Source organism: Spinacia oleracea, chromosome 4 (assembly GCF_020520425.1).
Source record: "Spinacia oleracea cultivar Varoflay chromosome 4, BTI_SOV_V1, whole genome shotgun sequence".
NCBI classification, from domain to species: domain Eukaryota; kingdom Viridiplantae; phylum Streptophyta; class Magnoliopsida; order Caryophyllales; family Amaranthaceae; genus Spinacia; species Spinacia oleracea.
This window is the reverse complement of record NC_079490.1, coordinates 51,277,539-51,304,256: the sequence shown is the minus strand read 5'-3', so window position 1 is coordinate 51,304,256 and position 26,718 is coordinate 51,277,539. Positions and strand designations below refer to the sequence as shown.

Here is a 26,718-nt window from a genome sequence, read left to right as displayed (position 1 = left end):
TGTCCTTCACCCAAGGTGCATTATGTAATACCTCGTATTTTTATAATAATTATAAATACATTTTATTATATTTATAAAGCATTTTACGATTTTTGGAAATTAATTCGCATTTAAATAATACTTAAATGTATTTTAATTAATTAGAATATTTATTATTTTAATTAATTACGAAACGAATTTAATTCTTGAGTCGGAAAATTAAATGTGTTGCAAGTGATTTCAAAGGTTTCGGGTTTTAATGAAAAGTCCAAATCGTTTTATTAAACGAGCCCAATCAAAAGAATTTAATTCCAAGCTCTTGCCTAACCCAATCATTTAATTGCTAAGCCCAATTCTACATTTCCAAGCCTAGCCCACTAGGGATTTGAGAGCCTATAAATAGGACTCTCCTCATTAAATGAACCCCTTATTTTTCATTAAAGCCTCCCTTCCTTTCTTGCCCCACATTCCTCTTTCTCTCTCCTCTTTGGTATGGTTCACCCGCACGCACAGCACGAGCACTTCGTGCCTCGTGTGCTGCTCTTGCCCTTGTTGCTCTCCCCACGTTCTCGCCCACTCTCTTGCTCGAGCCCAGCCAGCGCGCCCCTTGCGCTGCTGCTGTGCCATTGTTGTTGTTTCTGTGTGTGTTGCTTGCGCCAGCCACACCCGCTCTCCCTCGCTCGCTCTCTCGCGCCAGCGCGAGCTGTGCCCCTGCTCTCTTGCCCCTCCTCGCGCGCGCCCAGCGTGCCGTGTTGCCCTGTCCCGCGCGCCAGCGCTGCTGCGTCCCTTCGTCCCTGCGCGCGCACACATGGACGTGTGTGTGTGTGTGTGTTGTTCGTATTCGTAATTCAATTCCCTTTCGCCCAATCACTCTAATTCGTGGTTGTTCCGTGCTATAGGACGGATTGGTATAATTCTCTTCTTCCTTACCTATTCTATTTCAATTTCGTATTTTAAATTATAATATTAATATTGGTTTGGATGATTAAAATGCTGGGAATCGGTTATGAACACCGTGCTTTGAGGATTTACGTGTTATGATTCATTAGGCTTGTTTTAATTATTAAATAAATTATGAATTTTCAGATTCGTTTATTGAATAAAGAATTGATTTTTATGATGATAAATTGGTTTTAATGAGATTTTCAAGTTAGGGTTTTAATCTAGACCTAATGAGTCAATTGATTAGCATAATTAGGTGATGATTTTAATTATGATAATCAATTATATTTTCAGATTTGAATAAAGGCTTAAAGTGTTGATTTTTATTGATTTTAAAGGCGGAAAAAGTACGTTTTCGTACTAGGAATTGGTTTTGCAAATTGAGACGATTATATTATTGAAAAACGATTGAATTCTAAAGTTTAAATAAGGTTTTAGATTTTATAAAGTTGCTGGAAAATTAATGAACATGGAAATAATTTAAGTTTCATTATTTTGTTAATAGGAGGTGATTTCTGAGTGAGTGCTCGTTGTTGCAAAGTGGCCCCTACGCTTAGGTATTCAAGGTACGTACAAGTCTAAGGCGACCACACTTTTTGTCAAGGACATTACATGATTGTTGATGATGTGAATTATATTATGTGGGTTCATATATGTTTTGGTGAACGATCGTGTGGATTAATATTATTGGAATTATTGAATTGTTGATTGAACAAGCATGTTGAGATTATTATGAGTATGGATTTCATTATCAATCATGTTGTTCAATATTTATGCATGTATGGTTTGTTTCACATGCAATGGATGGATTATTTATTTGTATGCTATTGTACGGGATGTCTAGCATACTTTGAGCCAATTATTCGTACTTCGTTGTACTATTTATTTTACCACATGTGAAGGGTTAGTTCACGTAAGCCACCGCACATGTAGGGTTCAGTTGGGAATATTTTTTATGAAATGAATTAGGATTTGCCGTGCAAGGGCACAACCCTCATGTTAATGGGCATGATGTGGAATCTCACTTTAGTGAGGAGGAACATGGTAGTAATTTTCACAAGAGTCTTGCTTGGTTGATCACAATTCTTAAAAATATTAAAATAAGAGTGTTTTGGTTGTTGTTTATTAATTTTATGTGTGTATGTTGTTGAGTCTTGAGTTCACCTTTAATAAAATATTAATAAACGTAAAGTGCAACCAGAACAAGCTTCAAAACTCTTGGAACGTATGTACCTTGAGTATGAACAATGGGGGAGTCTTGCCGGAAAGCTCGTACTCCTACTAATGATACAAGACGTTGTTTCATTTATATTATTTGCAGGAATTCCGTCGGTATGGCCCGACACTCGGTATGGCCCGAATTTATTATTTATTGGTGTATGGTTGGCTCCCATCACCTTTTCCTTTAATTTATGGAACTTTCTTTTGGCCCGTTCGAAGCTTATTCTAATTAAATTGTGAGTCAAGAGTCGAGTCTTGTATTCATGATTTGCTTGTTATTTATTTAATGGTTTTGCATGTTGATTAGTACTTAGTGAGTGATGCATGTTTTAGTTTCATTCACTCTATTCGTGTAAGTACTCAGCTTTTGCTGACTACGTGCTTTGTGTGTTTGGTCATGGCCTTTGCCTTAATGACCCTATGATGATCTATCATTTGCACTTGCATTGATGGGGAGTAGAATAATATAGCAGGTTGGTTGATCGGAATCATGTGGCTTGGGATGATCGAGAGAGTTGCATGTTTTCGTATTTTGAACTACTTAATTATAATTTAATTATGTTTGAAATGTTTGAACTTTGAACTATTTATACTTTGGTTTTTGGGCCGTTATGGTTCCAAATTGTAGGAGGCCTCAATATTTCATTAATTATGTTTTTAAAAGTTAGTTGACATTAATTTCCGCTGCGTAATTCTGGTAATAGCCTTAACCGTTATCACGGTGGCGGTAATACTTTAGTAAATCCTTTATTTTAAGTTGGAAAATGATTTTATAAAAGCAAGAAATTATTAGGGTGTTACAAAGTGGTATACTAGATCTTACTTTCATTCCTTCTTTGTAGTAATCAATACTACAAAGTGGTAATCGGAGACTAATGCGGAACTTTAAGATTTTTAACTATTATTTTCCTAAAGTCAAAACGTATTATTTTGAGTACTCAATATTTTAAAGGTCAAATATTAATTATTTTGGGTCGTTTGAAACGAGTTGAAAAGTTGGGATTATTATTTAATTTAATTAGTTTTTTTTCGATTTTTTTTTCGAGATTGTCGAATTAAATTCGAATTATTTTATTATTTTCGGAAATTCTTTTATTTAAATATCCGAATTAATTTTATTTATTTATTTATTATTATTCGAATATTTTTTTTTCGAAAATATATTTTTGAAATTTTCGAATTTTTTATTTTTTTTTTATTTTTAATTATCCGAAATTAATTCGTTTAATAAATTAATAATTCTTATTAATTTTCGATTTTAATTTAAATAATTTCAACTAAGTTAGGAGTTATTTCTTAATTAATTTCGAAAATTAATATTATTTTCAAGTGAGGAATGGGTAGACTAAGAAGGGCATATTAGTCTAATGTAGACACCTACTTTTGTCCCCATTCCCGCAAGGGAAAGGTTCGATGATGAAAACATAAAAACTCCACTTGACAACGCATCTCCTATAAAATAAACGAATCTCGATTCCCTATTTCATTTCACCCGAAACCTACTATTTATGGAAACCTGCTATTTATGGAAACCTGCTTAAAATAGTAACTGCCGTAAAAGGTAGCGTCTAAAAGTGGCAAATCATAAAAGATAGAAACCTGTCAGAATTAGGTGTTGCACTCCAACATAAATCCTAAATGAGATAGGAAACCGCGAGAATCCTATTCCTAATAGGATTCGGAAATAAGAGTTACGTATTAATCAAAATCCTAACGAGCCTAGAGTTCGTAACGGGCCCAGACGCATTCCGTCATGAAATTGATACGCGCTAAAAGATTCGAATTAATCTCAAACTCTACGGATCTTAGGAATCCGAATCTGACTAAACAAAACTGCCCAGATCCTATTTTCAACGCCTGGCTCTGGGCGCCGAAATCTTCGGCGCCCAGGCCTGGGCGCTGAAAGTACCTGGGTACGTCTCTTTTCCTAATTCTTTGCGGATTAGAACTCTGCAATTCTATCTTTCCACGAACTCTTCCCTATAAATAGGCCCCTAGTTTCGACGTGAAAGGACACACAACAACACATAATATACTCTGAGTATTGACTCTAAACCCCTTAGCCTAAGCCTCTCGCTGCGAAACTGTTCACGCGTTCTGTCGCAATCGATCCATAAATCGAACAGAACGTATCCTGTCCCATAATCGAGATTCGTTAAATAAAAAGGAGAAATAGCAAAGTCAAAGTGGTTAGTTTTCTGAGAACCGTGACGCACCTCTCAAGGGTGCGTCGTAATGTGTCCCTTTTCGATGATTTAACTGCTTTTCTCGCCCTTTTTATGAACTGTTAAACTAGCCTAATATGATTGTTCTATCACGCCTAACAAATATAATATTTTTGGGAAATCGGATTATCATGCTAGGTCCCTTAATGCTATTTAAACCAGATAATCACGATCGAATTAGTATTATATGTTGCATATTGCTAAAATCAATTCAGATTAGTTTAATGGTTAACGCATGTCCCTTCAATTATTTATGCTGAGCTAGTAAGGATATCCTGCCTCTGGAGTTATCGACGAGCGAATTACTCCTCTCGGTAGTTACAGTCCCCCGAACCCTCAATCTCTACCTTGCGGGTGTATATTGAGAGATCCCCACACCAGGGATCACAAGGGAACCTACGGCCGTCGTGGTCAAACATAATTGCACTCCCTTTATGTCACGATAACCGGGTTTTGTCAGTTTTTCTCATTGTTGTTAAAAACTGAATGACGACTCCTATATTACTAGTCAATTGGGTGTATACTCACAGGAAATCCAATTACACTTGATTGAATAAAAATAATCGTCACACCCACGAGGGACAAGGTCACGCATTAGCCTCGCGCTTTTTCGACCCCCTCACAGTGGCGACTCCACTGGGGATAGTGAAGGAAATACTCGTGCTTGTAGGTAATCAAAATAGCCGAAGGGTGAAACGATCCTACCCCGCGTTTATTTCCCCATCAAGTTGGGACGACCTGAAAATCAGCATATTAATGTGAACGGGCAGAACATCATAACGAATCTCGGCTCCCTCGGGAGTTGGGACTAAGGATACCTTTTTTCGCCAATAGGGGGGTGCATACGCCGCGCATGTTTCCCACTCGGTACTTGTGCAGGTAGTACACCTATCCCGAACCCAATCGCTCGCCCATTAGGTCCCTCTCGCCTGCATGCCCCCTTGGCTTGCACTTACGGGTTGGCCTCTTGGGCGAAATTCGTCTGTTGAAGACACTACCTTGACCGGGGCATGTGTTGGATCTACGATAGAAGCGGTACCAAGCTAGGCGTAAATAAACTACCCATAGAAGCCTATCATAAACTACGTGGCATATTTAATTTTCAAATCCATGTTTGTAATGTTATGTGTAGCGAAATATGTAATTGTGTGTAACAAACTATCCTAGAAAACCAATAACCTTAAAAATTTCCCAAACATTCATAGACTAATTTGCCAAAGAGTTATACCGAAGCACGTGTTCCGCAAACCCGAATGATCGCCACAAAATAAGCGACACTCAGGATGGCCTGTAACGAATCCCACAAACGCTGTTACGCGTGAAGGACGTTATTAGGCAAGCACGCAAATCGAAGTCGCATAAACAGAAAACAGAAAACGAGAACCAGCCAGGGACGCATTTTTCAACGCCCCTGGCTGGGCGCCAAAATTTCTCACGCCCACTGTTGGGCGCTGAAGTTGCTGCTTGGCTTTCTGGTCAGGCGCAGCAGCTTCGGTGCCCAAGCAAAAAGAAAGTACGTAGCACAAAAAATGTTCATCAAAAGAATTGCTACGAGGGCGTAAGAAAAGCACTCGATTTCAAAAGGCGACTCGCGAAAAATTAATAACTCTTTGTGTCGTCGTTAGACCTCCTACGACGGCAATGCTCGGCACCAAAACCGAGCATGCTAACAACTATGAATGTCACACAGGCAAGTGTTTCGAAAATCCAAAGAATGACCAAAATAAAAAAAACCCCCAAAATGTGTAACGACAGAAGAAAGAGCGAAAAAGTGAAAAAACAATTTAGAGAGTCGAAGTCTAGAATAAGTAATGCTTGAAACTTTGGGAACCTAAACTTTAGCTTATCTTATGCCTAGGACCGGTCCTGCCACTTGCTGCCGATCAGGGAATCAACGGCTAGTGCGTCTCGAAGATACATCACCAACATCAGGTTTAGTAGCTCCAAGCTCCGTCCGTCGTCCCTCATTTCAAAGATCTCCGCTTGCCCAACCTCGATTCGCACCTCCAAACATGTCCATCGAAGATTTGCGAGACCAGATGGTCCAAATGACCCAACTCATGGGCCAACTGAAAATGGAAAATGAAGCCTTAGCGGCTGCGCAAGCCAAAAATGACCTCGAAAACGAGAAGAGGATTGAAAAAATGGTCCTACAGCAAACCATGGGGAGCAAATACTTCTCCCTCGAGCCTGAACCTTTTTCTGGCAAATTACCAGAAAAGTTCAGTTCATCTGACTTACCAAAGTTCAAGGCCACGGATAACCCCCGTGATCATCTACTGAGCTTTGTGAACACCATGAACTTGAAAGGCGTGGACAAGTCCATGTACCTACCTGCCTTTCCTTTGTCCTTGGAACCTGTGCCGCTCAAATGGTACTATCACCAGGACCCTAAGCTCTTCCCCACTTGGGAAGACTTTGTCAATGTCTTCATCAAGCAATACTCGTCGAACATGGATTTCCAAGTCACCATGCGCGAGCTGGAAGTTCTCTTCCAAAAGAAAAATGAGGGTTTCACAAGCTACTTTGCTAGATGGAGGGACCAGGCGGCCCAGCTAATCAATAGGCCTCCCGAAACAGAATTGGTCCAAAAATTCATTGACAACTTAGACCCGGCTTACAGACAACACCTTAGGTACCTGGGACTCGACACTTTCAAAAGGGTTTATGATGTGGGAATAAAAATCGAGGACGACCTCGCCAAAACCATACAGAGCAAACCTGCATATAAGACCAACACCTATAATCGGGGTAACGCACCCCAAGCCCAAGAAGTCCGTGCTGTAGAAGAGGCTCCCGCCCGAAGATACCCTATAAGATGGGTCCGAGACCGAAAGTTTGCCCCACTCGGGTCAACTTTGGTACAAGCCTTTGAAAGACTAACCAATCAAGGAAAGTTGAGACCCATAGGCCCCACCCGTGACCCTCCTGTCAAAAACAAATATTGGGTCGAAGGTACTTACTGCAAATTCCATCAAGGAAATGGGCATGACACTGAAAGCTGCTGGCATCTAAAACATACGATCCAGGACATGATAGAGGATGAAGTAATACCTCTCCCTAACGTTGGCAAACCCAACAACAACAAGAGCCCACTCGGCTCTTGTCACATCTCTCTCGACCAACCAGAGAATTTCGACCCCACGGTGTATATTACACCTCAAGGTGCACCACTCGCTGTGGTACCTATGGATCGAATCGAGGGGGAAGTATGCGGTGTGTGGAACGATGATGCCGAAGATATTTACCTATCTCAAGTCTCGGGCCAGGACCTCTTCACTGAAACTTGGCCCGGGAATGCTCTCATTGACACCACCCCTCAGGAGCCCGAGGTCGACAACCTCACCCGATCCGGAAGGATATACTAACCGGATATTCACCCACCTCCTATGGACGACATCCCGGTTAGGCAAACTCCTGAGAACGGGCGGCACGCCACCGTCGCGGAAGTCATTGAAAATCCTCTCCTGAAACAACTGAAAAGAACCAAGGCTGAGATTACCATATGGGATCTTATGTGTACTTCAAAGGAACATCGCGAAAAGCTTATTCGCTCACTTGACCTCATCTCAGTACCCACAGATATCACACCTGACTCATTGGTTAGCCATGTCACGAGAGATGCTGGAGAAAAGGCCATAGTTTTCACTGATAAAGACTTACCCAAAGAGGGGGGTGCTCACAATAAAGCCCTTTACTTAGTGGTTGGATGCAAAGGACAAAACATCCTCCTAGCGCTCGTAGCTAATGGTTCGGCGGTTAATGTCTGCCCATTGCGAACCGCCCATTGCTTAGGGCTGGGAAACGACGACTTCCAAACCTCCACGCAAGGGGTACGAGCTTATGATAACTCCCGAAGGCCTGTATTGGGAAAAATCAACCTTAGCATACAAACCGGGCCTGTGGCACGCACCACGGAGTTTCAAATAATCGACATCAAGCCCACTTTCAACCTCCTCTTGGGGCGACCTTGGCTCCATGACTTAGGAGGTGTGGCTTCTACCTTGCACCAAATGGTTAAACTTAACCATAACGGGGTAATACTAGATATCCGCGCCCCTCCTCTCGACTTCAATTGTACTATGGTTGGAACGGCCGAAACTGCAGATGACCTTTATGGGTTTCAAATGGAAGAAACAATCCAGTTCATCGAAGATTATGATCCAGCATTCCTAGACCCGCATGCATCCCGAGTCATCCCTAGAATGCTGTTAGCTCAAGGTTATTTCCCAGGAACCCCATTGGGAATAAGGAAGAAGGAATGCACATTCCATCCTTTTCCCGACAAATCTACTCCCTTTGGCTTAGGTTATGAACCAACGGAGGAAGATATTGCTGACCGCCTATATAGGCTACGCCTTAACAAAGCCAAACAAACCACCCTCCTTCCCCCATATCAAAGGACCCTTAACGGGATGTTTGTTCGGGAAGGAGAAGAACACCCATGCTGTGATTTCCCTGAACCCTTCGTTCAGGATGGCTTGCTAAAACCCGGATTTGAAATTTTCCATGATTGCCACACCTTGGATGAGGCACCCCACCTCACCAAGACTAAAATAGCTGAAATATTGGACAAACCAGGCTCTATGGACATTGTTTAACGAATCGAGGCCTATGGAGAACGAGACTGTGATGACTACCCTAGCTTTACAAGATGAAGGTTTCGATCCAACCCGGTTAATCTCTCCTGCATCAACACCACAAGAGGTCGGGGACGGATGGGTGAAGACATATCAGTGGGTCAACGCAAAAGGAATGGAATTCAAGATGAGTACCGGTGAAGGACCAAAGATTTATGAGACTAAACCCCAGGCTTGAGCCACATAGAGCACCATTAGTAAAAAGCGCCTAGTAGTTCTTTAGATTGATAGAAAAAATAATAGAGACTTTAGATGGTCCTAAGGCCCTTTAGAATATGGGTCAGTTTTATTTCGGTGTGTTTTCCTTACTTTCCAAATCAATAAAGGCGTAATATTTTTCCTAAAATTTTTATTCTAACACTAAATAAACACCAAATGTACTTGCAAATAAAAAAATATAATAATAAAGAAGCGGCCCACTATAGGCCCAACAAACAAAGCCCACTCGGTTTTGAAATAATGCCATGTGAACCAGTTCCCGAAACCCACAAAATAAACCACACTATCCCATCCTCAAAACCTAAAAAGCCAACCAATGTCATCATAAGAGCCAATCCATGCAACCCAAAATCAAAAAGAAATCAAAAATTTAAAACAAATGCAAATGTTACCAAAAAAATAAATTCATAAAACATAGAATCCACCAACAGCGGTTTCACATAAATTCCATCATACCCTCCACAAAGATCTTCATAAGTTCCGCACCCTAACTCCATTTTCAAAACTGTTTTGAGTCACCAATAGAAAAAATTAATCTGGACAAAAATGCGTTTCACGCTAACAGTAAAAAAAGCCTCCAAATAGCATCAAAATTAACTTTAACTACGGAGCAAAATATCAAGGCACAAAAAACGAAATAGAAATAAACGCAAGAACATGTGAAGCAAAAACGTCAAAATTGACCGCCCAAGTTATTTTCAGCGCCCAGGGCTGGGCGCCGAAATTTCTGACGCCCCAGCCTGGGCGTTGAAACTCTCTGCCTGCCAAAAGTTTTCCTTTTTTCGAAAAGTGCTCGTCATTTTTTCCGCACACAACGGAAAAATAACGAACACTTGGGGGGTACAGTACGTATCCAAATAGGTTTACCAACAAATTGGTCGAATTTTACGCAACCTATGGAAAACGGCAGATGAAAATAATGGCAAATACTTCACTCATTTGACCGATTAAGTAATATGTTTCCACTTCAGGACATATCTACCGAAATCCGGCATACTAGAAGTTATTCTAAAGCTAAGAACTACGCGCGACCTGATTCTGACAAGATACGTAGGCAATCCTTACCAAGGATTCGGTCCAAATAATAATAAAAAATTATATTCTTTGTGTAAAGAAGTGTTAGACATATAAACAAAATTGAATGGAGACTAAAAATACGCCTTTATTAAAATATAATAAGAAGGAAAACAAAGTGCTAGGAATAAAAACAAACACAACTGAAATAAATAGAGGGCACCTACACCCTAGCAAAGAACTACACTACTCTAGTTCTTCCGGATCATCAAATAAAGTCTTGAAGAGAGCAATGTTCGCAGGATCCACCTCCATAGTCTTCTGCGCTGCCCCAATATCAATCTCCATAAGAACTGGCTCCTGGACACTAACTTCCAAAGATGCCAAAGCTTTAGAAACATTCTCAGTTATAGCCCGCTCAGCCTCAAGGGCACAAACAGTGGTGGGAGAAGGATTACTATCGTCAACTGGACTAGCCACTGTTTCTACAGGCGGCTGAGCCTTCCTAACCCATACATTGTTCCGGCGACGATCTCCGCGAGAGCTTGCATTTCTTTTAACAACAGCAGGCCCTTTCATGTTAGGCATCTTTTTAGGCCTGACACTGGAACGGGGAAGAACTTCCTTTCGCTTTCGATCAGGACGAGCTTTCACAGTCTTAAAACTATAGGTACGAGGTCTGGCAGAATCAGGACCCTCATACTTAACACGAATACGAGGTATCAAAAGCTCAGCCGGCTCCCCATTACGAGCCTCGGTCCTCACATCCTTGTCATCAGAACTCATCCACAACTTATAGTTTTCAGAAAGACCCACAAACCCATTTGTAGCTACAGCCCAACGCGGGAGACCATCATAATACCTAGCCCACGCTAAGACCCGTGTTTGTGCAAAAGTCGCTACCTTAGGTGGTACGGTATCAGAAAAGGGGATAGTCTGCCTTAAACCATATTGACGCATGACTCGGTAAGGGAAAATATAAATGGGACAAGATAGCCCCAACAAAGAAATATAAACTGATACATCAGACCCCCCTGTCATAGTAGTCAAACCCCACCATGGTACCACCCACTTAATAGAACAAATGCCATAAGTAAAAAAGGAGGTCCATTCGGCCTCGTCCTGGCCTTGGTGCAAGTATTTTCGGTTACCCAAAGCTATAGGGCGATAATGTTTAGGATCGGCAGGAGCTTCCAAAAGTCTAAGCCGTTCCGCAAGCCAAATCTGCAAAAACAGGTACGATCGAATCAAAAGAATGAAAAGAAAGAAAAAAGGTTCCTGGGGCGCAGTTTCAACGCCCAGGACCAGGCGCCGAATATTCCAGCGCCCAGCCCTGGGCGCTGAAACTCAGCCCCAGGCAAAAAGAAATATATAAAAGTGGCGTATGTGTGCGCAAAGAAAAAAATAGATTACCTGCAGTAATAGGGTGCTTCCCTTAAAAATTTCGGATTTGGCATCCTTCTTCAGCTCATCCGCACTCAGCAAAGTCTCAGCAACAACCAACGGCATAATAGAATAGCAACTTTCCATCTGGCTAATCAAGGGGATCAGCCTTATGTCACCGAACTCACCATTATTATTCGACAGCAAATAATGATTCAACAAGCAAAATACAAGGGCTCGAATGTTCAATTTTTGTTCGGTCATATTCTTACTAGGCCTAAAATGATGTTTTACAAGTTTTGCCAAGTTAACCTTATCGTCTACAACAAGTTCAGCAAACATGTTATCATCTAGCCCTAGGAAAGCCCTTATGGTTGTTTTACCCTCTTCAATAGTGCCCGGGGTAACAGGAGTAGCATTGAGGATTTACGTGTTATGATTCATTAGGCTTGTTTTAATTATTAAATAAATTATGAATTTTCAGATTCGTTTATTGAATAAAGAATTGATTTTTATGATGATAAATTGGTTTTAATGAGATTTTCAAGTTAGGGTTTTAATCTAGACCTAATGAGTCAATTGATTAGCATAATTAGGTGATGATTTTAATTATGATAATCAATTATATTTTCAGATTTGAATAAAGGCTTAAAGTGTTGATTTTTATTGATTTTAAAGGCGGAAAAAGTACGTTTTCGTACTAGGAATTGGTTTTGCAAATTGAGACGATTATATTATTGAAAAACGATTGAATTCTAAAGTTTAAATAAGGTTTTAGATTTTATAAAGTTGCTGGAAAATTAATGAACATGGAAATAATTTAAGTTTCATTATTTTGTTAATAGGAGGTGATTTCTGAGTGAGTGCTCGTTGTTGCAAAGTGGCCCCTACGCTTAGGTATTCAAGGTACGTACAAGTCTAGGGCGACCACACTTTTTGTCAAGGACATTACATGATTGTTGATGATGTGAATTATATTATGTGGGTTCATATATGTTTTGGTGAACGATCGTGTGGATTAATATTATTGGAATTATTGAATTGTTGATTGAACAAGCATGTTGAGATTATTATGAGTATGGATTTCATTATCAATCATGTTGTTCAATATTTATGCATGTATGGTTTGTTTCACATGCAATGGATGGATTATTTATTTGTATGCTATTGTACGGGATGTCTAGCATACTTTGAGCCAATTATTCGTACTTCGTTGTACTATTTATTTTACCACATGTGAAGGGTTAGTTCACGTAAGCCACCGCACATGTAGGGTTCAGTTGGGAATATTTTTTATGAAATGAATTAGGATTTGCCGTGCAAGGGCACAACCCTCATGTTAATGGGCATGATGTGGAATCTCACTTTAGTGAGGAGGAACATGGTAGTAATTTTCACAAGAGTCTTGCTTGGTTGATCACAATTCTTAAAAATATTAAAATAAGAGTGTTTTGGTTGTTGTTTATTAATTTTATGTGTGTATGTTGTTGAGTCTTGAGTTCACCTTTAATAAAATATTAATAAACGTAAAGTGCAACCAGAACAAGCTTCAAAACTCTTGGAACGTATGTACCTTGAGTATGAACAATGGGGGAGTCTTGCCGGAAAGCTCGTACTCCTACTAATGATACAAGACGTTGTTTCATTTATATTATTTGCAGGAATTCCGTCGGTATGGCCCGACACTCGGTATGGCCCGAATTTATTATTTATTGGTGTATGGTTGGCTCCCATCACCTTTTCCTTTAATTTATGGAACTTTCTTTTGGCCCGTTCGAAGCTTATTCTAATTAAATTGTGAGTCAAGAGTCGAGTCTTGTATTCATGATTTGCTTGTTATTTATTTAATGGTTTTGCATGTTGATTAGTACTTAGTTAGTGATGCATGTTTTAGTTTCATTCACTCTATTCGTGTAAGTACTCAGCTTTTGCTGACTACGTGCTTTGTGTGTTTGGTCATGGCCTTTGCCTTAATGACCCTATGATGATCTATCATTTGCACTTGCATTGATGGGGAGTAGAATAATATAGCAGGTTGGTTGATCGGAATCATGTGGCTTGGGATGATCGAGAGAGTTGCATGTTTTCGTATTTTGAACTACTTAATTATAATTTAATTATGTTTGAAATGTTTGAACTTTGAACTATTTATACTTTGGTTTTTGGGCCGTTATGGTTCCAAATTGTAGGAGGCCTCAATATTTCATTAATTATGTTTTTAAAAGTTAGTTGACATTAATTTCCGCTGCGTAATTCTGGTAATAGCCTTAACCGTTATCACGGTGGCGGTAATACTTTAGTAAATCCTTTATTTTAAGTTGGAAAATGATTTTATAAAAGCAAGAAATTATTAGGGTGTTACAAAGTGGTATACTAGATCTTACTTTCATTCCTTCTTTGTAGTAATCAATACTACAAAGTGGTAATCGGAGACTAATGCGGAACTTTAAGATTTTTAACTATTATTTTCCTAAAGTCAAAACGTATTTTTTTGAGTACTCAATATTTTAAAGGTCAAATATTAATTATTTTGGGTCGTTTGAAACGAGTTGAAAAGTTGGGATTATTATTTAATTGAATTAGTTTTTTTTCGATTTTTTTTTCGAGATTGTCGAATTAAATTCGAATTATTTTATTATTTTCGGAAATTCTTTTATTTAAATATCCGAATTAATTTTATTTATTTATTTATTATTATTCGAATATTTTTTTTTCGAAAATATATTTTTGAAATTTTCGAATTTCTTTTTTTTTTATTATTTTTAATTATCCGAAATTAATTCGTTTAATAAATTAATAATTCTTATTAATTTTCGATTTTAATTTAAATAATTTCAACTAAGTTAGGAGTTATTTCTTAATTAATTTCGAAAATTAATATTATTTTCAAGTGAGGAATGGGTAGACTAAGAAGGGCATATTAGTCTAATGTAGACACCTACTTTTGTCCCCATTCCCGCAAGGGAAAGGTTCGATGATGAAAACATAAAAACTCCACTTGACAACGCATCTCCTATAAAATAAACGAATCTCGATTCCCTATTTCATTTCACCCGAAACCTGCTATTTATGGAAACCTGCTATTTATGGAAACCTGCTTAAAATAGTAACTGCCGTAAAAGGTAGCGTCTAAAAGTGGCAAATCATAAAAGATAGAAACCTGTCAGAATTAGGTGTTGCACTCCAACATAAATCCTAAATGAGATAGGAAACCGCGAGAATCCTATTCCTAATAGGATTCGGAAATAAGAGTTACGTATTAATCAAAATCCTAACGAGCCTAGAGTTCGTAACGGGCCCAGACGCATTCCGTCATGAAATTGATACGCGCTAAAAGATTCGAATTAATCTCAAACTCTACGGATCTTAGGAATCCGAATCTGACTAAACAAAACTGCCCAGATCCTATTTTCAACGCCTGGCTCTGGGCGCCGAAATCTTCGGCGCCCAGGCCTGGGCGCTGAAAGTACCTGGGTACGTCTCTTTTCCTAATTCTTTGCGGATTAGAACTCTGCAATTCTATCTTTCCACGAACTCTTCCCTATAAATAGGCCCCTAGTTTCGACGTGAAAGGACACACAACAACACATAATATACTCTGAGTATTGACTCTAAACCCCTTAGCCTAAGCCTCTCGCTGCGAAACTGTTCACGCGTTCTGTCGCAATCGATCCATAAATCGAACAGAACGTATCCTGTCCCATAATCGAGATTCGTTAAATAAAAAGGAGAAATAGCAAAGTCAAAGTGGTTAGTTTTCTGAGAACCGTGACGCACCTCTCAAGGGTGCGTCGTAATGTGTCCCTTTTCGATGATTTAACTGCTTTTCTCGCCCTTTTTATGAACTGTTAAACTAGCCTAATATGATTGTTCTATCACGCCTAACAAATATAATATTTTTGGGAAATCGGATTATCATGCTAGGTCCCTTAATGCTATTTAAACCAGATAATCACGATCGAATTAGTATTATATGTTGCATATTGCTAAAATCAATTCAGATTAGTTTAATGGTTAACGCATGTCCCTTCAATTATTTATGCTGAGCTAGTAAGGATATCCTGCCTCTGGAGTTATCGACGAGCGAATTACTCCTCTCGGTAGTTACAGTCCCCCGAACCCTCAATCTCTACCTTGCGGGTGTATATTGAGAGATCCCCACACCAGGGATCACAAGGGAACCTACGGCCGTCGTGGTCAAACATAATTGCACTCCCTTTATGTCACGATAACCGGGTTTTGTCAGTTTTTCTCATTGTTGTTAAAAACTGAATGACGACTCCTATATTACTAGTCAATTGGGTGTATACTCACAGGAAATCCAATTACACTTGATTGAATAAAAATAATCGTCACACCCACGAGGGACAAGGTCACGCATTAGCCTCGCGCTTTTTCGACCCCCTCACAGTGGCGACTCCACTGGGGATAGTGAAGGAAATACTCGTGCTTGTAGGTAATCAAAATAGCCGAAGGGTGAAACGATCCTACCCCGCGTTTATTTCCCCATCAAGTTGGGACGACCTGAAAATCAGCATATTAATGTGAACGGGCAGAACATCATAACGAATCTCGGCTCCCTCGGGAGTTGGGACTAAGGATACCTTTTTTCGCCAATAGGGGGGTGCATACGCCGCGCATGTTTCCCACTCGGTACTTGTGCAGGTAGTACACCTATCCCGAACCCAATCGCTCGCCCATTAGGTCCCTCTCGCCTGCATGCCCCCTTGGCTTGCACTTACGGGTTGGCCTCTTGGGCGAAATTCGTCTGTTGAAGACACTACCTCGACCGGGGCATGTGTTGGATCTACGATAGAAGCGGTACCAAGCTAGGCGTAAATAAACTACCCATAGAAGCCTATCATAAACTACGTGGCATATTTAATTTTCAAATCCATGTTTGTAATGTTATGTGTAGCGAAATATGTAATTGTGTGTAACAAACTATCCTAGAAAACCAATAACCTTAAAAATTTCCCAAACATTCATAGACTAATTTGCCAAAGAGTTATACCGAAGCACGTGTTCCGCAAACCTGAATGATCGCCACAAAATAAGCGACACTCAGGATGGCCTGTAACGAATCCCACAAACGCTGTTACGCGTGAAGGACGTTATTAGGCAAGCACGCAAATCGAAGTCGCATAAACAGAAAACAGAAAACGAGAACCAGCCAGGGACGCATTTTTCAACGCCCCTGGCTGGGCGCCAAAATTTCTCACGCCCACTGTTGGGCGCTGAAGTTGCTGCTTGGCTTTCTGGTCAGGCGCAGCAGCTTCGGTGCCCAAGCAAAAAGAAAGTACGTAGCACAAAAAATGTTCATCAAAAGAATTGCTACGAGGGCGTAAGAAAAGCACTCGATTTCAAAAGGCGACTCGCGAAAAATTAATAACTCTTTGTGTCGTCGTTAGACCTCCTACGACGGCAATGCTCGGCACCAAAACCGAGCATGCTAACAACTATGAATGTCACACAGGCAAGTGTTTCGAAAATCCAAAGAATGACCAAAATAAAAAAAACCCCCAAAATGTGTAACGACAGAAGAAAGAGCGAAAAAGTGAAAAAACAATTTAGAGAGTCGAAGTCTAGAATAAGTAATGCTTGAAACTTTGGGAACCTAAACTTTAGCTTATCTTATGCCTAGGACCGGTCCTGCCACTTGCTGCCGATCAGGGAATCAACGGCTAGTGCGTCTCGAAGATACATCACCAACATCAGGTTTAGTAGCTCCAAGCTCCGTCCGTCGTCCCTCATTTCAAAGATCTCCGCTTGCCCAACCTCGATTCGCACCTCCAAACATGTCCATCGAAGATTTGCGAGACCAGATGGTCCAAATGACCCAACTCATGGGCCAACTGAAAATGGAAAATGAAGCCTTAGCGGCTGCGCAAGCCAAAAATGACCTCGAAAACGAGAAGAGGATTGAAAAAATGGTCCTACAGCAAACCATGGGGAGCAAATACTTCTCCCTCGAGCCTGAACCTTTTTCTGGCAAATTACCAGAAAAGTTCAGTTCATCTGACTTACCAAAGTTCAAGGCCACGGATAACCCCCGTGATCATCTACTGAGCTTTGTGAACACCATGAACTTGAAAGGCGTGGACAAGTCCATGTACCTACCTGCCTTTCCTTTGTCCTTGGAACCTGTGCCGCTCAAATGGTACTATCACCAGGACCCTAAGCTCTTCCCCACTTGGGAAGACTTTGTCAATGTCTTCATCAAGCAATACTCGTCGAACATGGATTTCCAAGTCACCATGCGCGAGCTGGAAGTTCTCTTCCAAAAGAAAAATGAGGGTTTCACAAGCTACTTTGCTAGATGGAGGGACCAGGCGGCCCAGCTAATCAATAGGCCTCCCGAAACAGAATTGGTCCAAAAATTCATTGACAACTTAGACCCGGCTTACAGACAACACCTTAGGTACCTGGGACTCGACACTTTCAAAAGGGTTTATGATGTGGGAATAAAAATCGAGGACGACCTCGCCAAAACCATACAGAGCAAACCTGCATATAAGACCAACACCTATAATCGGGGTAACGCACCCCAAGCCCAAGAAGTCCGTGCTGTAGAAGAGGCTCCCGCCCGAAGATACCCTATAAGATGGGTCCGAGACCGAAAGTTTGCCCCACTCGGGTCAACTTTGGTACAAGCCTTTGAAAGACTAACCAATCAAGGAAAGTTGAGACCCATAGGCCCCACCCGTGACCCTCCTGTCAAAAACAAATATTGGGTCGAAGGTACTTACTGCAAATTCCATCAAGGAAATGGGCATGACACTGAAAGCTGCTGGCATCTAAAACATACGATCCAGGACATGATAGAGGATGAAGTAATACCTCTCCCTAACGTTGGCAAACCCAACAACAACAAGAGCCCACTCGGCTCTTGTCACATCTCTCTCGACCAACCAGAGAATTTCGACCCCACGGTGTATATTACACCTCAAGGTGCACCACTCGCTGTGGTACCTATGGATCGAATCGAGGGGGAAGTATGCGGTGTGTGGAACGATGATGCCGAAGATATTTACCTATCTCAAGTCTCGGGCCAGGACCTCTTCACTGAAACTTGGCCCGGGAATGCTCTCATTGACACCACCCCTCAGGAGCCCGAGGTCGACAACCTCACCCGATCCGGAAGGATATACTAACCGGATATTCACCCACCTCCTATGGACGACATCCCGGTTAGGCAAACTCCTGAGAACGGGCGGCACGCCACCGTCGCGGAAGTCATTGAAAATCCTCTCCTGAAACAACTGAAAAGAACCAAGGCTGAGATTACCATATGGGATCTTATGTGTACTTCAAAGGAACATCGCGAAAAGCTTATTCGCTCACTTGACCTCATCTCAGTACCCACAGATATCACACCTGACTCATTGGTTAGCCATGTCACGAGAGATGCTGGAGAAAAGGCCATAGTTTTCACTGATAAAGACTTACCCAAAGAGGGGGGTGCTCACAATAAAGCCCTTTACTTAGTGGTTGGATGCAAAGGACAAAACATCCTCCTAGCGCTCGTAGCTAATGGTTCGGCGGTTAATGTCTGCCCATTGCGAACCGCCCATTGCTTAGGGCTGGGAAACGACGACTTCCAAACCTCCACGCAAGGGGTACGAGCTTATGATAACTCCCGAAGGCCTGTATTGGGAAAAATCAACCTTAGCATACAAACCGGGCCTGTGGCACGCACCACGGAGTTTCAAATAATCGACATCAAGCCCACTTTCAACCTCCTCTTGGGGCGACCTTGGCTCCATGACTTAGGAGGTGTGGCTTCTACCTTGCACCAAATGGTTAAACTTAACCATAACGGGGTAATACTAGATATCCGCGCCCCTCCTCTCGACTTCAATTGTACTATGGTTGGAACGGCCGAAACTGCAGATGACCTTTATGGGTTTCAAATGGAAGAAACAATCCAGTTCATCGAAGATTATGATCCAGCATTCCTAGACCCGCGTGCATCCCGAGTCATCCCTAGAATGCTGTTAGCTCAAGGTTATTTCCCAGGAACCCCATTGGGCATAAGGAAGAAGGAATGCACATTCCATCATTTTCCCGACAAATCTACTCCCTTTGGCTTAGGTTATGAACCAACGGAGGAAGATATTGCTGACCGCCTATCTAGGCTACGCCTTAACAAAGCCAAACAAACCACCCTCCTTCCCCCATATCAAAGGACCCTTAACGGGATGTTTGTTCGGGAAGGAGAAGAACACCCATGCTGTGATTTCCCTGAACCCTTCGTTCAGGATGGCTTGCTAAAACCCGGATTTGAAATTTTCCATGATTGCCACACCTTGGATGAGGCACCCCACCTCACCAAGACTAAAATAGCTGAAATATTGGACAACCAGGCTCTATGGACATTGTTTAACGAATCGAGGCCTATGGAGAACGAGACTGTGATGACTACCCTAGCTTTACAAGATGAAGGTTTCGATCCAACCCGGTTAATCTCTCCTGCATCAACACCACAAGAGGTCGGGGACGGATGGGTGAAGACATATCAGTGGGTCAACGCAAAAGGAATGGAATTCAAGATGAGTACCGGTGAAGGACCAAAGATATATGAGACTAAACCTCAGGCTTGAGCCACATAGAGCACCATTAGTAAAAAGCGCCTAGTAGTTCTTTAGATTGATAGAAAAAATAATAGAGACTTTAGATGGTCCTAAGGCCCTTTAGAATATGGGTCAGTTTTATTTCGGTGTGTTTTCCTTACTTTCCAAATCAATAAAGGCGTAATATTTTTCCTAAATTTTTTATTCTAACACTAAATAAACACCAAATGTACTTGCAAATAAAAAAATATAATAATAAAGAAGCGGCCCACTATAGGCCCAACAAACAAAGCCCACTCGGTTTTGAAATAATGCCATGTGAACCAGTTCCCGAAACCCACAAAATAAACCACACTATCCCATCCTCAAAACCTAAAAAGCCAACCAATGTCATCATAAGAGCCAATCCATGCAACCCAAAATCAAAAAGAAATCAAAAATTTAAAACAAATGCAAATGTTACCAAAAAAATAAATTCATAAAACATAGAATCCACCAACAGCGGTTTCACATAAATTCCATCATACCCTCCACAAAGATCTTCATAAGTTCCGCACCCTAACTCCATTTTCAAAACTGTTTTGAGTCACCAATAGAAAAAATTAATCTGGACAAAAATGCGTTTCACGCTAACAGTAAAAAAAGCCTCCAAATAGCATCAAAATTAACTTCGACTACGGAGCAAAATATCAAGGCACAAAAAACGAAATAGAAATAAACGCAAGAACATGTGAAGCAAAAACGTCAAAATTGACCGCCCAAGTTATTTTCAGCGCCCAGGGATGGGCGCCGAAATTTCTGACGCCCCAGCCTGGGCGTTGAAACTCTCTGCCTGCCAAAAGTTTTCCTTTTTTCGAAAAGTGCTCGTCATTTTTTCCGCACACAACGGAAAAATAACGAACACTTGGGGGGTACAGTACGTATCCAAATAGGTTTACCAACAAATTGGTCGAATTTTACGCAACCTATGGAAAACGGCAGATGAAAATAATGGCAAATACTTCACTCATTTGACCGATTAAGTAATATGTTTCCACTTCAGGACATATCTACCGAAATCCGGCATACTAGAAGTTATTCTAAAGCTAAGAACTACGCGCGACCTGATTCTGACAAGATACGTAGGCAATCCTTACCAAGGATTCGGTCCAAATAATAATAAAAAATTATATTCTTTGTGTAAAGAAGTGTTAGACATATAAACAAAATTGAATGGAGACTAAAAATACGCCTTTATTAAAATATAATAAGAAGGAAAACAAAGTGCTAGGAATAAAAACAAACACAACTGAAATAAATAGAGGGCACCTACACCCTAGCAAAGAACTACACTACTCTAGTTCTTCCGGATCATCAAATAAAGTCTTGAAGAGAGCAATGTTCGCAGGATCCACCTCCATAGTCTTCTGCGCTGCCCCAATATCAATCTCCATAAGAACTGGCTCCTGGACACTAACTTCCAAAGATGCCAAAGCTTTAGAAACATTCTCAGTTATAGCCCGCTCAGCCTCAAGGGCACAAACAGTGGTGGGAGAAGGATTACTATCGTCAACTGGACTAGCCACTGTTTCTACAGGCGGCTGAGCCTTCCTAACCCATACATTGTTCCGGCGACGATCTCCGCGAGAGCTTGCATTTCTTTTAACAACAGCAGGCCCTTTCATGTTAGGCATCTTTTTAGGCCTGACACTGGAACGGGGAAGAACTTCCTTTCGCTTTCGATCAGGACGAGCTTTCACAGTCTTAAAACTATAGGTACGAGGTCTGGCAGAATCAGGACCCTCATACTTAACACGAATACGAGGTATCAAAAGCTCAGCCGGCTCCCCATTACGAGCCTCGGTCCTCACATCCTTGTCATCAGAACTCATCCACAACTTATAGTTTTCAGAAAGACCCACAAACCCATTTGTAGCTACAGCCCAACGCGGGAGACCATCATAATACCTAGCCCACGCTAAGACCCGTGTTTGTGCAAAAGTCGCTACCTTAGGTGGTACGGTATCAGAAAAGGGGATAGTCTGCCTTAAACCATATTGACGCATGACTCGGTAAGGGAAAATATAAATGGGACAAGATAGCCCCAACAAAGAAATATAAACTGATACATCAGACCCCCCTGTCATAGTAGTCAAACCCCACCATGGTACCACCCACTTAATAGAACAAATGCCATAAGTAAAAAAGGAGGTCCATTCGGCCTCGTCCTGGCCTTGGTGCAAGTATTTTCGGTTACCCAAAGCTATAGGGCGATAATGTTTAGGATCGGCAGGAGCTTCCAAAAGTCTAAGCCGTTCCGCAAGCCAAATCTGCAAAAACAGGTACGATCGAATCAAAAGAATGAAAAGAAAGAAAAAAGGTTCCTGGGGCGCAGTTTCAACGCCCAGGACCAGGCGCCGAATATTCCAGCGCCCAGCCCTGGGCGCTGAAACTCAGCCCCAGGCAAAAAGAAATATATAAAAGTGGCGTATGTGTGCGCAAAGAAAAAAATAGATTACCTGCAGTAATAGGGTGCTTCCCTTAAAAATTTCGGATTTGGCATCCTTCTTCAGCTCATCCGCACTCAGCAAAGTCTCAGCAACAACCAACGGCATAATAGAATAGCAACTTTCCATCTGGCTAATCAAGGGGATCAGCCTTATGTCACCGAACTCACCATTATTATTCGACAGCAAATAATGATTCAACAAGCAAAATACAAGGGCTCGAATGTTCAATTTTTGTTCGGTCATATTCTTACTAGGCCTAAAATGATGTTTTACAAGTTTTGCCAAGTTAACCTTATCGTCTACAACAAGTTCAGCAAACATGTTATCATCTAGCCCTAGGAAAGCCCTTATGGTTGTTTTACCCTCTTCAATAGTGCCCGGGGTAACAGGAGTAGCATTAGTAGGATAACCAAGGATCGCAGCAAATTCATCAGGCAAAGGACATATTTCATTGCCCCGAAAGGAAAAAACATGATGATCGGAGTCCCAAAAGTTTAGGGCAGCATGCAGAAAATTATAATCAATATTAATTTGTTGTAAGCCTAAAAGTGCCTCTAAGTGGTATTCTTTTAACAAAGCTTTTTCTGTGGGAGTAAGGGCTCGTAGCCAACGCCTAACAGTCCGTTGGAGTGAGAAAGTAGGGGTCGACATGGCAAAAGCAGTAAATAAATTAGAGCACAGCAAAAAGAGAGAAAGAATTTGAGAGTGGTGGAAAATAAGGACGTATCTATCCCCTATATATAGATGAACGCACCCAATAAACATCCTGATCCCATTCGGAAACGTGTTTAGAAATCCGAAAATCAAATATTACCAGGAAAGAACTTTCAGCGCCCACCTCTGGGCGCCGGAATTTTTAACGCCTGAGCTGGGGCGCTGAAAATGCAGCCCAAGGCCCAGATTTCACAAAAACACGGAATAGGAAAGGACTTAAGACCGTGTTGCTAAAACACGAGGCCCTATTAAAAGTAAGATCAAGCCCAAAGCACCTTTAGCTCCCCAAATAAGCAAAAAATAATAATAACATTGAAACTTGGTCGAAACTTAGACTCATCTCAGAAAACGCTCATGTACACTTTTCAAAAAAAAAAGCAAGTTAAATATCATGGTCATTCTTCGAAACACCAAAAATATGTGTCGTCAAGTCATTGGTTTTCCGAATAGAAAATGTCTGTCTGTCAAAGGGATAATCCGGGCCAAGCCAAAACCGGATGTCGCCTGAAAGCTAAAGTCGCACTCTACGGCTTCACTAAAATAGCACACTACTATAGGAGGTCGCTCGCACATACGAGCGTGACCCCGAACATGATTACAAGACGCGAAAAACAACCGACGAGCCCCAACACTTGGGGGCTCGCGAAAAGTGGACTCCAACAAAGAGCGCGCAATCAAAATCACATTCCCAGACTGCGCCACGCACCTATCATGTTTGGATATCTCAAAATATATTGTTAAATATACATAGTGTGGACCCACTTATAGGACACATCTAATCAGGAAATATTACGACCCACCAACAGGTTGTAATCACCAAAAGCTCTTCTACATAGGCAAAATAAGATATTCAAAATGGGCTCGCCCACCCTCAGCGGGCGGAGTTTGCGTTACTAGCCGCGCAGGTCCTCAGTTTTTCAAAGAATAAAGTCTTCAAAATTAAAATAGGCTCGCCATCTTCAGCCGGCGGGGTCTACGGCGCAAACCACGTAGGTCCTTATTTTCAAAAAAAAAAAAAAAAACAAAAATTTCAAACAGATTCGTCCACTTCTATCGGACGGGGGGTCCACCCTCAGCGGACAGGCTCGCCATCTTCAGCCGGCGGGGTCTACGTCACAAACCGCGTAGGTCCTTATTTTCAAAACAGATTCGTCCACTTCTATTGGACGGGGGGTCCACCCTCAGCGGACAGGCTCGCCATCTTCAGCCGGCGGGGTCTACGTCACAAACCGCGTAGGTCCTTATTTTCAAAACAGATTCGTCCACTTCTATCGGACGGGGGGTCCACCCTCAGCGGACAGGCTCGCCATCTTCAGCCGGCGGGGTCTACGTCACAAACCGCGTAGGTCCTTATTTTCAAAACAGATTCGTCCACTTCTATCGGACGGGGGGTCCACCCTCAGCGGACAGGCTCGCCCACCTTCGGCGGGCGGGGTCTGCGTCACTAACAGCGCAGGTCCTTAGTCGCTGCAGCGATAACTTTTATTGGTTTTCCCTTTTTCCAAAAATTAAAGGATTGGTTTGTTGGATTTTCCTTCGTTTTACGTCCTATAAAAACAAGGGGGTTTTCTCGTTTAGCTAGCCCTGAAAATGAGAATCTTTAAAAACGTTTTACCTCGTGATTGGGCTTGGCCAGGCCCAATTACACTTTACAGCTTTAATTTCGAAAACATCTGTACTTACTCCCAATGACAAAGTGAGGGAGTTTCTACGCATCTTTAGATCCTTCCAATGACAAAGTGAGGAAGTTTTTATACTATCAGTTGAAAAATCCCAATGACACGTGAGGGATATGTCGACACTTCAAGTGATGACCCTTAAGTCAAATGTTATCAGTCGGGGGCTCGTGAGACTCTTCGCAAAACAGGTCACATACACCATGGCTTGTGTGACGCACTCCGTCTAATACTTTGACCATCGTCTTACTCCAAGACTCAGTCAAAGTGGGGGCTAACTGTAGACACCTACTTTTGTCCCCATTCCCGCAAGGGAAAGGTTCGATGATGAAAGCATAAAAACTCCACTTGACAACGCATCTCCTATAAAATAAACGAATCTCGATTCCCTATTTCATTTCACCCGAAACCTGCTATTTATGGAAACCTGGTAAAAATAGTAACTGCCGTAAAAGGTAGCGTCTAAAAGTGGCAAATCATAAAAGATAGAAACCTGTCAGAATTAGGTGTTGCACTCCAACATAAATCCTAAATGAGATAGGAAACCGCGAGAATCCTTTTCCTAATAGGATTCAGAAATAAGAGTTACGTATTAATCAAAATCCTAACGAGCCTAGAGTTCGTAACGGGCCCAGACGCATTCCGTCATGAAATTGATATGCGCTAAAAGACTCGAATTAATCTCAAACTCTACGGATTTTAGGAATCCGAATCTGACTAAACAAAACTGCCCGGATCCTATTTTCAACGCCTGGCTCTGGGCGCCGAAATCTTCGGCGCCCAGGCCTGGGCGCTGAAAGTACCTGGGTACGTCTCTTTTCCTAATTCTTTGCGGATTAGAACTCTGCAATTCTATCTTTCCACGAACTCTTCCCTTTAAATAGGCCCCTAGTTTCGACGTGAAAGGACACACAACAACACATAATATACTCTGAGTATTGACTCTAAACCCCTTAGCCTAAGCCTCTCGCTGCGAAACTGTTCACGCATTCTGTCGCAATCGATCCATAAATCGAACATAATGATTCCTGTCCCATAATCGAGATTCGTTAAATAAAAAGGAGAAATAGCAAAGTCAAAGTGGTTAGTTTTCTGAGAACCGTGACGCACCTCTCAAGGGTGCGTCGTAATGTGTCCCTTTTCGATGATTTAACTGCTTTCCTCGCCCTTTTTATGAACTGTTAAACTAACCTAATATGATTGTTCTATCATGCCTAACAAATATAATATTTTTGGGAAATCGGATTATCATGCTAGGTCCCTTAATGCTATTTAAACCAGATAATCAGGATCGAATTAGTATTATATGTTGCATATTGCTAAAATCAATTCAGATTAGTTTAATGGTTAACGCATGTCCCTTCTATTATTTATGCTGAGCTAGTAAGGATATCCTGCCTCTGGAGTTATCGACGAGCGAATTACTCCTCTCGGTAGTTACAGTCCCCCGAACCCTCAATCTCTACCTTGCGGGTGTATATTGAGAGATCCCCACACCAGGGATCACAAGGGAACCTACGGCCGTCGTGGTCAAACATAATTGCACTCCCTTTATGTCACGATAACCGGGTTTTGTCAGTTTTTCTCATTGTTGTTAAAAACTGAATGGCGACTCCTATATTACTAGTCAATTGGGTGTATAC

At 41.5% G+C, this 26,718-nt stretch overlaps 2 protein-coding genes across 10 annotated transcripts in view; both read left to right on the top strand.

The window, feature by feature from the left end:
- Positions 1 to 26,718, top strand: part of LOC110801546 (uncharacterized) — a 41,350-nt gene that overhangs the window by 13,449 nt on the left and 1,183 nt on the right. For 4 of the 8 annotated variants that reach the window (XM_056827058.1, XM_056827057.1, XM_056827059.1 and 1 more), the window contains one exon: positions 1,427 to 1,487. The exons of 1 other annotated variant lie outside the window; for it this stretch is intronic. The gene's annotated coding sequence lies outside the window, so the exon portion shown is untranslated. Of the gene's footprint in view, positions 1 to 1,426; positions 1,488 to 2,602; positions 2,821 to 26,718 lie in introns of those variants that run through there. 3 more of the 8 variants (XR_008919101.1, XR_002536967.2, XR_002536966.2) reach the window with 1 other exon arrangement.
- LOC130459592 (uncharacterized) lies at positions 4,814 to 13,862 on the top strand. 2 transcript variants are annotated; one of them, XM_056827054.1, is made up of 2 exons: positions 4,814 to 12,529; positions 13,645 to 13,862. In XM_056827054.1, exon 1 carries the CDS (start codon positions 6,218 to 6,220, stop codon positions 7,733 to 7,735), a length of 1,518 nt encoding a protein of 505 aa, XP_056683032.1. In that variant the 5' UTR covers positions 4,814 to 6,217; the 3' UTR covers positions 7,736 to 12,529; positions 13,645 to 13,862. Both variants share the same exon structure in this region, with proteins under 2 accessions (XP_056683032.1, XP_056683033.1).